The following is a 13,960-nucleotide window of genomic DNA, read 5'->3' as shown; positions in this document are numbered from 1 at the left end:
GGGATGGGGAGATGGGTGGGGTGACGATGTTTCTATTTTACTTAATATATGTAGGGTTTGGTGTCAGCAGCTTGTGCAGGTTCTCCGTTGTTCGCTTGTGCTCCTTTGGTGGCGAGAGAGGTCGGGGTTGGCGTAGGGCGCGATTGTTCATAAACCAAAGACCACCACAGCCAACCATTACGGTGCGTGTTGAGTGAGGGGTGGCTTCCAAAAGCAGTGAACAGGGGCTGTAGCTCCGCTCTCTCTACTTAAGTCCAAACGGGAAGTGGAAAAAGCAGCCAGTGACCTGCAGGCCCAGGACTGTTCCTGGCATTTTTGCTTTCATTGGAAGCACAGGCTGTTTCGCCAAAGATTTAAAATGAGGAGATCTCCCCTACTGGTACACAAGGCTATTTTCTCAAAGCCACACCCACCTGCCACACTCCTGAAGTCGTGCAGTGTCAGGTGTCGGGCAGGTAGGGGTGCGGCTGCAGAAAGCAGGTCTTAAAACGCTCCATGTATCAGCTGGTGTGTGGGGGGGGGGGAGTTCAATCCTGCTCAGTTCAGATTCCCCATTCCTGAACCCTGCAGGAAGCAGGATTGAGCCCCCATGTATCAGCTCACACATGCAGAGTCCACTTATGCTCAGGTGCGCCAGCCAGAGTTCCCTTAAAGGTTTCCTCCCTCTCACCGTGTTTAGGGGGGAAAGGTAAGTCTTCCATTTATCCAAAACAGACAGCAATAGTGGGCATTCAAAACAGCCTAGCACCCTTTGGGTGTGTCCAGAAGGCAAAGCCAGAGAAGGCAAGGGGCTGGGGCCCAGTGGATCCTGGAGGCCTTTAAATAAATATATAAATAAAAATCACACCATTTCCAAAGAAACCCATACTTTCCCATGGAAAGCCAGAATGCCTGTGCACATTTTATTTTGGGGTGTGTGTGTGTGTGTGTGTGTGTGTGTGTGTGTGTGTGTGAGAGAGAGAGAGAGAGAGAGAGAGAGAGAGAGAGAGAGAGAATGTCCTGGATACTTTACAGATCTAACATTTACCAAAAAGAAAATAAATATTTTGTCACGTGTTTTAATCTGGTTTTAGCTTATTGTTGATTTTAATAAGTGTTTGAATGTTTCAAATACTTGTCATTTACCGATAATTTTATTTATTCTTTCTGCAAACCACCCGGAGGTTTTGTTACAATCAAACAGTATATAAATGTTGTGAAATAAACAGATTCACCTGTTCCATGGTACTTATTCTGCTATGTTTTTATGCGTAAGAATGCTTGAAAAAAGTGATTTTTGTTCAAAGGAATGCGGGAAATGTAGCCCTCAAGACGGGGCTCCGATACCCATTAATCCCCAACCAGCATGGCCAGCAACATTTGAAAAGCCAGAGGTTTCCCCCATTTCCGCCGCAGCACAACTACAGAAAACCACACACAATGTCGCTAACACAAAGGTGACTTTATTGTTAAGTGGGGGGGAGGGGGGCCATGGAATAGCACCAAAACTGCAGCATGTCTAGCAAATAACAAAAAGGCTACTCCAAAACACCGCCGCTACCAGCTCATGGGAAGAGGAGGGAAAGGAGGAAGCCCCCCCCCCCGCCCCACAGACACATTTGACCAGAATTCATTTAAACAATGACATCACAGATAAAACTGAGCCCGCCCCTCTCCTCAGTCCGAGTCGATTAAAGTGCCAAGAGTTCTCCATATACTATTGGTTAAGTATCTGGGGTGGGGGGGCAGAGGGGGGGCTGTGGAAGGAGGGGGGAGAGCTTAAGCATCAAGACCGAGATGCCAGCAACAACAGCCAACCCAGCCCCCCCCCCAAATGGCTAAAAGAAATAAAGCTGGCTTTTCCTAGAGTTTGGGGAATGGTGTGATGGTGCTTACAATACCGTGTGTGCACATCCCTGCTCCTTCATAGAAACCTGTCCTACATCAGTAGTGATTCCTGGGTCTTCACATCAGTGCCCCACAAACCCCGCTCCCCTCAGTTCTGCGGGGTGGAATAGAGGCTGTGGTGGTGGCTGCCGGACACCGTGGCCTGCGAGAACAAAAGGGGGGCCGTGGGAGGGGGCCCCCCAAACCAGTCCTGCTCCCCGCTGCGGTTGATCGAGCCGTACCAGCTCCCGACGCTGCCCAGGCGTCCCGTCAAGCTGGAAGGAAGCGGGGGGGGGGGGGGAACGAAGAGGCAATTTGGGTGGGAGGGGGGGAGAAGGTATGTGAGTGTTAGGAAGCAAAAGGAAAGAAAGGAATTAGACCAGTGGCTTCTAACACACTGCCTTGTTTCCATAACACCCCCCCCACTCTATAAAAAGTGTAATTCAGAACAGTAGTTTGCACAACCCACTAAGGAAGATATATCACGATAAAATTCAGAACAGTCGCTATTAACGGCACATTTATTCAAAATCCAATTGAAACTACTTAAGTTTAATTAATTCAACTGGACAGATAGACTCGATCCAGTGGATACCAGCTCTTCAGAGTCTGAAATCATTTACCCCTCATCCCCTCCAGCCTAGGGGTGGCCCGACCCACTTTGGGAACCCCTGAATTAGGTAAGAGATGGGGCTCAGTGATGCTGAAGCACTTGGGACAATTTTTCTATTCCACTGGGCCTAGGCAGGCAACTTAGGAATACAGTATATCCTTCCACAATGGTTTATTGATGTTTAACCTTTCTGTATGTTTTTATTGTATAGCTTTAAGTTTTATTGCTATAAGCTGCTTTGATATATATATATATATTATGACACAGCAGTATAGTAATGATTTTGTAAGTAAAACAACTGTTGGTACGCTGTGCCAACTTCATCGATGGAGCTTTTAAAACTTCCAGGCATGGAAATGATTTCCGTTCCACCTCCGAGGGGGCGGAGAGCCAGTGCAACGATGGCAGTGGAGCTGTCAGTCAGGGACCGCACACCCACCCCAGTGTAGTGCTAGTGGGTCAGGGATGGGAATCTGGGGCCCCAGGAGGACTCTTCCCAGGGGTTTGGGAAGTGAAGAGCCAGGGGGAGGGCCAAAAGGAAAGCAGTTGCCCCTCTGCCAAACCCTGGACATAAGACACCCCAAGTGCACAGGCCATTGAGCCAACTCATCCTGGGTCAGAGACTAGCTGGATGTGGCAGACGGGGGGGGGGCAATGACAGCCCAAGAGCCCCCTCCATGGAGGACATGGAAGAAGAAGACAGACTCTGGATCGTGGTAAAGGGACACTGGGGAGCAGTCTGGGCAAGGGATGAACTGGGAGGTGCTAGAAGCAGGGGGTTTGAGGGGGTCAGGAGAAGAAGGGCCTTCCAAGACAGGGTTGGAGGCTGAGAGTCGCAGTGTGAGCGCAGACTCAGACAGAGAGGAGTTGGAAGTTGCCCCTGCTATCCAGCAGCAGGGCAGGGCAATCCCAGTTCCGCTGGCTCTCCTCCCCCGGTAACACCCGGATCGAGGAGCGTCATTCACATTGCTGAGCAACGAGCCAGATGAGGAGCCCACCCCTCGACGCAGACTTTGTCTGCTTCGGAGGGATCCAGAGTGAGAGGCTAGAGGGGAAGGGCAGATCCAGCGGTCAGTTTCAGCAACGTGCCCAGCTGGATTAAGACACAGCCAGCTGTGTTGTTACTTTCTGTGAATTTCTTGTCTCGTGTTCTTTCTTGCCCTGTGGATGACCTGGGCTCGCCTGCAGCTCCTTGACATCGTGTGAGTGAACAACCTCCGTGGGAGAGCATCTGCTTGGCATGCAGAAGGTCCCAGGTAGGTCTGGGAATGTCCCCTCTGGGAAACCCCGGAGTGCTGTTGCCAGTCAGTGCAGACAATACTGACCATTGGCTTGACGTCTGTATAAAGGCAGCTCCCTCCTGAATCAGGAGGCTGGGACAATGGCGGCCTCAGAAAAGAAGAGAAATTACCTGCTCGTCAGTCCTTCGCTGTCGCGCTGCCCGGGATGGTCGAAGAAGTAGGATCGGGAGACCCCCAGCTGCCGGTTGAAGACACGGCTGGCGCTCTGTGGGGAGGAAGACACCGTTACTGGGGACGCTGCTCCTGCGATCCGCCTTTCCCTGCAGGATGGCAAGGTAAGGCCCTTTCCGGTGCCCCCTGTCTTTTAGCCAGAGGCCTTGCCAGTGGATTGCACCCAAGGGATCCAAGCTCTTAGCCTTGGGAGATGCCACTGGAGGAGAGCGCAGCACCCACAGAAATAGCTGCACCCGGAACACCAAGAAGCTCCATCCTTCTCGGTGGTGCCCCCCGAGCTACGAAGCTCCCTTCCAAAAGACTTTCACCAGCTGTCCTCATTCTGGTGCCCTGCAAATGTTGCCGAACGGTCTCCCTCCATAGCTGTCAACTTTCCTTTTTTTGCGGGATATTCCCCTATCAGTACTATAGTCTATAATATAGTACTGATAGGGGAATTTCCCGCAAAAAAGGGGAAGGTTGACAGCTATGTCTCCCTCCGGAGGTTATGGGCTCTCCTTCCTTGGAGGTTTTTCAGCAGAGGTTAGATGGCCATCTGTCATGGATGCTTTAGCTGAGACTCCTGCACACAACAAGGAGCCTTGTTGTCTCTTCCAACTCTACAGTTCTCTGATTCTATGACTTTCAATCCATCCCAGCCAGCATGGAGACATGAAGCTGGCTCAGGCCAATTTGCACCTTGTCCCTATGATGCAGGTGTTTTAAGCAGACCTTGGGGAGTTTCATTTTTGCCGCTGCCTTCAGCTAGACAGGAAGTGGCTTGGCTCAGAACTGCTGAAGTGCCTGGTGCTGTATCTATGGTTACCTTTCTGCCCTCTCTTTTTTTTTTGAAAATGCCGCTTGGGGAGGGCACGCCTTTCAAAAGCAGTTTAAAAATACTTCTGAACAAATCTAGAATTCCTTCTGCTTTACGACAGAAAGACAAGAACCAGAATTTGTCGCGGCGCTTTTCTTTTCTTTTCGCCTCTGCCTGTGGCCCTCGGAAGGCTGCCCAGAAGGGAGTGTGGCCCTTGAAAAACGTCCCCCACCCCTGCTGCACTGAGTGATACTCTCATAATGGACTTGAGGCAACAGCCCCCTGCCTCCCCCTGCGCTTTGGGCCTCTCCTTCCACTGCCTTTTTGCAGTTCTGCTCCTCTCCCAACCAGCTGCTTCAACTCACCATATCCTGAGCTGGCCGGTGCACCCGGAAGAAGCCGACTAGCAGAGTCGTGGGCAGCAGCTCCCAGATGAAGAGAATGAGGCCGAAGATGACGTAACCTTGGTCTCCCAGGTCCGTGATCAGATCTGCCTGGAAGGGGAGGGAGAAGGGAGACAACTGAGCAGCTGTTCTCCACTGGGGTGGAAGACAGAGAGCCCAATAGCTGGTGCAGCCAGAGCCAGTGACAGGCAGAGCTGGCTGTAAGTTGGATGACAGGGAGGTGGGGGCCGGATAAAGGAAGGGTGAGGCAGCAATCCTCTCGCCACTTACCTGGGAGTAAGCCCCAGTTCCGAGTAGACACAGTTAGATCTGCACTGCTATGGCTGCATCCAACACACGAGTCGACCCGCGGAATTTAACGGAGCCCAGTCCGTTGTTTCGTTCCGTTGCAGCGGGTCTACTCCTGAGTAGGAAGGGTGGCCCTTAAGGAACCCAAACTTAGCCCGTCCTGCTCACCTGGTCAGATACGTTGTACCAGTCATAATCGAAGGAGTCGAGGCGGGTGCGGGAGGACAGGGCCAGGGCTGCCAGGTTGTAGCAAGCTCGGCTGGCGTAGAGCAGGACGATGATGCCACCCATGGCGGCCGTTTGGCACAGCGAGGTGCCCTGTCACAGAAAAGGGGCAGACAGGAAAGAGAGACCGGTCAGTGGGTCTCAGCAAACTCTAATCAAGAGAGCCTTGTGGTGCCTTGGAGCTGGCCGTGGGACCCCGGTGACCCACCAGATATTTATCAGACCAAAATTCCTATCGTTCCTGACTGCTGAACAGGCAGCTGGTGGCTGATGGGAGCTTGAGTCCAGTTGGATACCGCTGAACTACTGCTCCCATCATCCTTAGCGGCCTTAGCGGATACTGCAGCTGTGACCCACTCCCATGGCGACAGCTCCGTGACTACTGGGGAGGAAGGTCTCGGGGAAGAAGAGTGTCATCACCTTGAGGAAGAGGGAAACATTCCCTTAGAAAGGACCCATCCTTTGGGGGACGAACACCTATCCTCTTTTACTGAGGGTACTTCTCTTGGGGGTGGGGGCATTGTGGTAGTGGCCGATTCAATCATTACAAATATTGGTAGCAGGGTGTGTGCGACGGGCATGCAGATCCCAGGGCAGACAGGCTGCCTGGCACAAAGGTTGCGGATGTTGCCCGCCACCCAGATAACCTGAGGAGTTGTCAGTGTGCTGCCACCGACACTATGGGGGAAATGTAACTGCGAGGTCCTGGAAACCAAATTTAGGTTGAACCCTGCCATGTGGGAATCCCTTGCAGACGAGCACAGTGCCTGGAGTCAGGTCACACATCTGTAGCAGTGAGCAGAGGTGGAATGACCGCTGGGAGGAGCGCAGAGAGAAGAAACGCCATGGTTCATCTGCAGCAGCACAACCGGACACCTTCATCTGCCCCAGCTGCAACAAAACATGTCTCTCCCCTATCTACCTCTACAGCTATGACCTTCCAGCAGTTTGACTTCCAAAGGCACACTCCTCCATGTTCCCCTGAGACAGAAGGATGCCAGCAACAATGTAAAGTGCTAAAAGCCAGGACATCCAAGGCAGCTTTCTCCGACATGCCACCAGTTCCAAGGCCAGCTCGGCAGGTGAAACGCTGCGGTCTCGGTGCATGGATGAGATGCCACTGCAGCAATGTCAAACTCGTTACCTCCCAACCCTACCGTTGAAGAGCACAGGGAGAAGAAGACTCAGCAGGCCCCAGATCTCCCCCGCCCCGTGCCCCCCTGGCAAATGCTCACCTTGGCTTCCAGGTAGATGCGAGTGGAAGGAGAACCCCGGGCGACGAGGCAGAGGCAGAGGGCCAGAGAGACGGCCCCCAGCACAAACAGCGAGTCGCTGATGAGGACCCGTGCCAGGACCACGGCCCAGGGCTCAGCGCGGCGCCCCCGCACCAGCACGGCGCACACCACGTTCACCGCCAGGAAGAGGAGGCTGGCACCCAGGCATGCCCCTCGCACTGCCAACCTGGGGGAGGGAAAGCAGGGAGGCAGAGTTAGCGCGGCTGCTGGCCCCCGTGGCAATGCTCTGCCTCCATTGTCAGAGGCAGACTGCCCCAAAATGCCAGGTGATTGGAATGGCAAGCAGGGAGAGAGCTAGTGTGCTCGGGTCCCACCGCTTGCAGGTTTCCCACAAGCGTCTGTCTGGCCACTGTGAGAAGAGGATGCTGGATTAGATGGGCCTTGGGTCTGGCCTAGCGGCAAGGCTCTTCTAATGTGCAGTGAGAGACCCCTGGCCTTGGGAAAGGTTCAGATTTTGAGCCGCTCTCCAGCTGCAGCTCTGTAGCTTTCCGGTGGTGACAGCTCCTTACACCCATGCTAAACTGCAGCTAGTGTTGGTTTATTAAATAAAGGTGATCCGTGATTCATGAACCACAGCTAAGACACAGGGCCAGGTTCAGCCAAGCAACTTTTAGCAAGGGTTAGCATGGTTTATAAACCATAGCTTAGTGCTGCTTGCGAGCCAGGCCACTGAGAAAGAGAAACTGGAAGAGCACAGAAGAGAAAGGCCTGCTGGAACAGACCCAGGGGCCCTCTAGTCCAGTTGGTCATTTAGCTGTGTCCAGTCAGACGCTGCCAGCAAGCCCACAAGTAAAAGGCACGAATCCCACCTCTGTTGTCTTTCCTCAGCATTTGGTGGTCCGAGATAGATTGCCCCTGAACATGGAGGCTCCATCGGGAGGCCTGTCCTCCCTAAATTTTCCGAAGCCCTGAAAGCCATCTAATGGCAGTGTGCGGGAATGAGCAGATCACAGCTGTGAATCTCAGGCAAGCTCCTCCCCATACTTCAGGGGTGGGTAACCTTTCTCAGACAGAGGTCCAGGCTACCTTCTGGCCAACCTTCCAGGGGCCACATGCCAGCGGTGGGTGGAGCCAGAGGCTAAGGTGGGCAGAGTAATGGTTAATTTTACCTGTGCACCATAGGCTAGTTTCTACGCACACTCACAAATGCCTCTTCATCCAGGCAACAAGAGGCATGGTCAGAGTTCAAGGACCCACTTCCAGCCAGGCAAACAACTCAGTTTTGAGACTTCACCCTGTCTCCTACTTTTGTATTGCAAGCTGTAGCTAGAATGCTGCTGGGGGAGTGTATTTATAATTTCATATAATGTTGCGATTTTGCCTTTTAAACTTGCAATCCTGCATTCTCCATTTATTTGCCAGCTATTTTATATGAAGAGCCACATTGGGTTTATTTTAATTTTTAATTTTAAATGGAAAATGCAACTGGTGTTTTTTTTAATTAAAAAAAATACTAGAATGCTGTATCTTTTTTCTCCCCTGACACTTGAGAAGGATATATGGCAAAGCGGAAGAATGCAAGATGTTATGATGTTACACACAAATACACATCTACTCACAGGCCTTTGGTCAGTTCAGGGCGGTATTTCGCTTTGGCCTTGAAAACCACCTGGAGGGGAAGGGAAGAAAGGGGCAGGGATTAGCAATTACAGAAAACAAGCAGGAACTGCAACGAACAACCATAGCATAACTTCGCCTGCTGACAAGATAGTCGGGTAGAAGAGCTAAAAAGAATGACAATATCTTTCACATCTGGAACCCCATGTGCCACTTTGGATTCTGATGGCACATGGATAGACGAGGCTAAAAAGCCCCAGACAAAAATGTTCACGGCCCTCTAGCGGCTAAGGTGGCTCATTTACCAGAAGTAACGGATTTAGCATTAAATCCGGAAGTGCATTCACGATTCTGTCCAAACTAAGCCTCCTGGTGTATATTTTGCTCTTGTGCTCTGAACAGAATGCAGAAGGCCACCTAATGACTTCACGAGCCAGTATGAGATTTGAATCCGGAGCTTTCTGGCTCACAGCTCAGCCTCTTAGCCGCAACATTGTTCTCAGGTTTCTTTGCTTTCATTTCACATTTTTCCATTTATATCCCACCTGTTCCTGCTCAAGAAACATTTTATCCTCACAAAAACAGGTAAGGAAGGAGAAGAGACTGTGACTGGTCACCAAGTGAGCTGCACAAGGATTTGATCCCAAGTCTCTCAGGTCCTAGCCCAGTCCTCTAACCACTAAAAGGTAAAGGGACCCCTGACCGTTAGGTCCAGTTGCGGATGACTCTGGGGTTGCGGCGCTCATCTCACTTTACTGGCCGAGGGAGCCGGCGTTTGTCCGCAGACAGCTTCCGGGTCATGTGGCCAGCATGACAAAGCCGCTTCTGGCGAACCAGAGCAGCGCACAGAAACGCCATTTACCTTCCCGCCGGAGCGGTACCTATTTATGTACTTGCACTGCGTGCAGCAACTAGATTTGCGCAGCAAGTCGAAATTTCAGACCCCACAAAGTTGGTGGGCATTCCCATTCAAATGGTATATGTGCACTGCATCATGTGATCAGTTATTCGAGGCAGGGCTTACTTGGGCCCCCACAATATTTTATTCATGTTGGCACCCCAGTGGTGGCACCATCACAAGCAGTGATGTAAGTAATGGTACAGAGCCTTCTTGGTGGTGGTGCCACCAAGGCTTTTGGGTCTTCTTTCCTCTCTGTGAAAATTCACCTGGCTGCCTCCGTTCTAGGCGCTTTGTGAATAAGTACTTCCTTTAAAAAACAGTAACCGGGGCAAAGGTCGGTGGGGAAGAGCCGTAACTCAGTGGCAGCAGAGCATCTGCTTTGCATGCACGATCTCTCAGTTTAGTCCCCAGTCTGAAACCCATGAGAGTTGCTGCCAGTCCGTGCAGACACTGCTGAACTAGATGGACCCATGGTCTTGCTCTGTTTAAGGCAGCTTCCTTTGGTTTATCCTGAATCTCCCAGCATTCAGCTTTATTAGATGATTCTAGTATAATGAGGGGCAGGGAGAAAGCTTCCCTTTCTCTACACCGTACATAATTTTATACATGTCTACCATGCACCCCCCACTATTGCTTCCCCCCCAAAAAAGCCCAAATTGTTGCAACATTTCCTCACTGTTGTTCCAGCCCCCTGATCATTTTGATTGCCCTTTTCTGCAGAGGAACGGTGCTTTTGATCCTGAAACTAATTAGTTAAGAGCCATTTCATGACTAGTAGCCATGAGATCGTGAAGACAGACGAACAGGGCAGAATGACTGGTTGAGAATCCAAGGCAGCAAGTGTGCAAAGGTTGAGGCCAGAGGGAGGGGACCTGTGGCCCTCCAGGCACTGGCGGACTCCAGCACCCATCTGCCCAGGCCAGCATAGCTGATGGTCAGGGATGATGGGAGTTGCAGCCCACTATCATCAGCAGGGCCGCAGGTTCCCCATCCCTGGTTTAGCAAGCAATATAAAGAGCCCATATTGGAGGGAAGAACCAGGCTGAGAACCACGTTCCTTGGGGTGTAAGCTTCTAGAGCCGGGGGACACACACACACAAGTGGTGGGCAGGGCCAGAGGTAAAAGTGGGCAGAACAATGGAAGTGACTTTGTACAAGAGGCTACATTCCAGCCATTTTAAAAAAAAGGACCGAGGTTTCTACCTCCTCACTCTACACAGCTCTCCATCCTCTTTCTAGGCAAGCAAGAGGCATTCAAGGAGGGGGTGGGGTGGAAGGTCTGGAAAGAGTTCCTGAGGGCCAGGTGCAGAGGCCTGAAGGGCCACCATTTGGTCCTGGCGGCTGGAGTTCATCCACCCTCAAGGCCCCCTGGGATGTTCCCATCCACAAAACTGACCAAGCATTCCAAGCAGCCATCTTTTACCCACAAGCCACCTGGGCAAGCAAGCAAGCACCCCCTTAGAAGAGTTACCTGGGCAAAGTACAAGTTCATGAGGGTCAGCGTGAAGAACTGCAGGCAGACGGGGCAGCAGTAGAGGAGCCAGAAGAAGAAAGGGCTCAGGTGGTTGGCTTTGAGGGTGTTCTTGAAGTAGAAGGAGAAGAGCGTGGTGCGCAGTGCAGCCCAGAAGAGGCAGAGGAAGAGGAAGACAGTCTGGTAGCTGAACTTCTTGTGGCGATAGAAGAGGACCAGCCAGAGCTGGGCGTAGACCGAAAGGAAAAGCAAGGCATAGAGGCCTGTGTACAGAGCCGTCAACCCAACCTTGACGGCCGGCGGGAAGGCCGGGGTGAGGCGCGAAGCTGGCACAATCGAGCTGAGGTTGCCAAAGGTCTTTTCCATCTTGAATCCTGGCGAGATGGGTCCCGGTCCGGTTAGCAAGGTGTCATTTCCAGGGGGCAAGCCTTCGAGGCAACCAGAACCACTTTCTTAAGACGGAGGAGCTGCCCCCGGTTTCGGTAGTTGGTTACATCCTTCAGGGCTGCTGTGGGAGACCAGCCCCTCAAGCAGATGAATCAAGGGATTTTTGCAAGTTCCATGGGAAGCGTGGAAGGGATTGGAAGCAGGAGAGAGAAGGGGAGAAATGACAGCTGGCCCACCCACCCTTCTTTGCTAAGAAGGCATGGAGGTGAGAACCAAATCCAATTCTTGCTGTGAAAAACAAACAAACGGAAGACTTCTCCTATGCCTGGAAATGAGCTGGGTTACTTCAAGTTCTGATCCTGTCAAATGTTCAGCAGGAATAACAAGACACCACCCGAGGGGCTGCCCCCTCCCCAACCTAGGGCTCTTGCATCCCACCCCAGGATCAGGTGGTGAAAGGCGACTGGGTGCACCTGTCGCTTGGCAGGTCCTGAAGCGGTTCCTCAACCACCCAGATTTCAGGGACACGCCTGTTCAAAGTGCTCGGACACCAGGGTCCCTTAGTCCTTCGATGTCTGGGTCCCTTGATTACCTCCTTCTCTGGAAATCCCTGGTCACTTGGCTTCGTCCTCAGAGAGCGGGACCCGTTTGGCTTTCCTTTCCCGGAAGCTCAGGTCAGGTGCCCTTCGCTCCAAATTTCCAGGTTACCTAGAATTCTTCGTTCTGCTTTCTCCGCGGTATCGGACACCTGGGTCCCTCGGCTTCTTCGCCTTCTCCAGTTTGAAGCGCCGGATGCCTGCGTCCCTTAACCCTTGTCTTCCCAGGCACCGGGGGCTCTGGTTTTCAGACCCTCGGGCACCTGGGTCCCTTTTGTTTCCCTGACTAAACCTCAATATACCTGGTTCCTTTAAGCCTCCCCCCAGAAGGTCGGATGCCTGGGTCCCTTGGCTCCTTCCGGATTCGCGAACAATAAGCAGCTCTTCCTTTCCTTTTGCTGCCTTCTCCCCCAAAAAATGGGAAGGGGGGAGAGGAGACAGAGAGAAGGTTCCCAGGCCTTAAGCAGCTCCAGCTGCGTTCCTTCCTTGTAGCTTCGAGCTGCGCGAACTGAGTAAGGCCCGCCCCCTCCCTCTCACCGGCTTGGCGTGACGAAACCTGCGCCCGCTCTAGCACCCTCGTCTCCTTTTACGCAAAGGACGTAAGCGGCTTTGTGAATGGGACAGGCCGCAGAAAGTCACCCGGCTAGAGCGTCTGCGCTCCTTCCGGTCGCCATCTTAAGTGTGGGCAAAGGAAGCTGACCCTCCTTCTTTACACTTGTACGGACCCAGAGATTTCTGTGCGTTTCCAGGAAATGCTCCCCCCCTAACTATTCCCTCCCAGTTCTGTCCTAGTGCCCGGTAAGGGCACCTTCTGCCCGTATTCCCCCAATAAATCTGCAGGGACTATGAAACCCCCAACTGCTCCATTATGTTTCAACGTTAAGTCCCTATTGATGATAATATGGGATTGTCCCCGCCTATATATCACAGAAACCCCTAATATCAGACTAGCAGCAAAAGTGCCTCGCTTGCGGCACAATTCTAGCCATGTCTTAAGTCCTACTGAATTCCCAGGTAAGTGAGGAGAGAGCTGCAATCTTCCTTGCTTGCGTTTGGGTAAGCGTCATTGAACTCAGTGATAATAAATATTGCTTCTGAATAAAGGATTGCACGGTGAAAGGCAATAATTGTAGTAACTTTTAAATGAAAAATAAAGATGGCCAAAGCTGAGAGGCAGTGACTGGCCCAAGGTCACCATCTGAGCTTCAGGGCTGATCAGGAATTTGAACTCTAGACTCTCAGGCACTAGTCCAAGGCTGTTGCCACTATATCTGTACCAATCTGGGACTAAAGGTTGGCACACTGGCTATGGGCTTATTTTGCATTGCGCTATTGCAGTTTTGTGTTATATTTTGTGTTATTGCAACCAGCCATAATCCCTTTATCAGGGGGGGGGGGCTTCATGCCTTCCGAAGAAATAAACAGATAAACATTGGGTAACATCCTTTCACTGTGAAATATGCGAGATGTGCCATTGATCTGTGTGTTGCGCCACTGAATATCTGGTATGCAGAATTGAATTGTGAATTATGATGGCCATTTATTTACGGCTATATACCAGTAAATCAGGGGTCCCCAAACTAAGGCCCGGGGGCCGGATGCGGCCCAATCGCCTTCTAAATCCGGCCCGCGGACGGTCCGGGAATCAACATCTTTTTATATGAGTAGAATGTGTCCTTTTATTTAAAATGCATCTCTGGGTTATTTGTGGGGGCCTGCCTGGTGTTTTTACATGAGTAGAATGTGTGCTTTTATTTAAAATGCATCTCTGGGTTATTTGTGGGGCATAGGAATTCGTTCATATTTTTTTTCAAAATACAGTCTGGCCCCCCACAAGGTCTGAGGGACAGTGGACCGGCCCCTTGCTGAAAAAGTTTGCTGACCACTGCACTAAATAAATAATCTGGATATATTTAAAATGGTATTTGTTTAAGGAAGGAAAGAAGATCCAGAGATTGGCTCCGTTGAGAGTGATATTTGCGTAGGTACATTTGAATTGAATTGAATGTAAACTCACAGTGCCATTTAGCCCTACTATAACAACGCAAAAAGAATACTTCCATTCTTTTTTTCCTTTTTGCAGGTA

The 13,960-nt window shown here is 51.5% G+C and overlaps 1 protein-coding gene across 1 annotated transcript; it reads right to left on the bottom strand.

Annotated features, from left to right (window-relative positions):
• Positions 1 to 1,738: 1,738 nt before the first annotated feature.
• On the bottom strand, positions 1,739 to 12,416 carry GPR137 (G protein-coupled receptor 137). The gene is made up of 7 exons (XM_033174822.1): positions 10,892 to 12,416; positions 8,522 to 8,571; positions 6,903 to 7,128; positions 5,611 to 5,760; positions 5,116 to 5,244; positions 3,891 to 3,985; positions 1,739 to 2,141 (listed from the first exon to the last, which is right to left on the bottom strand). The coding sequence occupies exons 1-7, from the start codon at positions 11,255 to 11,257 to the stop codon at positions 1,976 to 1,978; spliced, it is 1,182 nt and encodes a 393-aa protein (XP_033030713.1). The 5' UTR covers positions 11,258 to 12,416; the 3' UTR covers positions 1,739 to 1,975.
• Positions 12,417 to 13,960: the final 1,544 nt, after the last annotated feature.

This window comes from Lacerta agilis, chromosome 17 (assembly GCF_009819535.1).
Source record: "Lacerta agilis isolate rLacAgi1 chromosome 17, rLacAgi1.pri, whole genome shotgun sequence".
Taxonomy (NCBI): domain Eukaryota; kingdom Metazoa; phylum Chordata; class Lepidosauria; order Squamata; family Lacertidae; genus Lacerta; species Lacerta agilis.
Note: the sequence above shows the minus strand (reverse complement) of the source record. Positions and strands in the feature narration are given on the sequence as shown.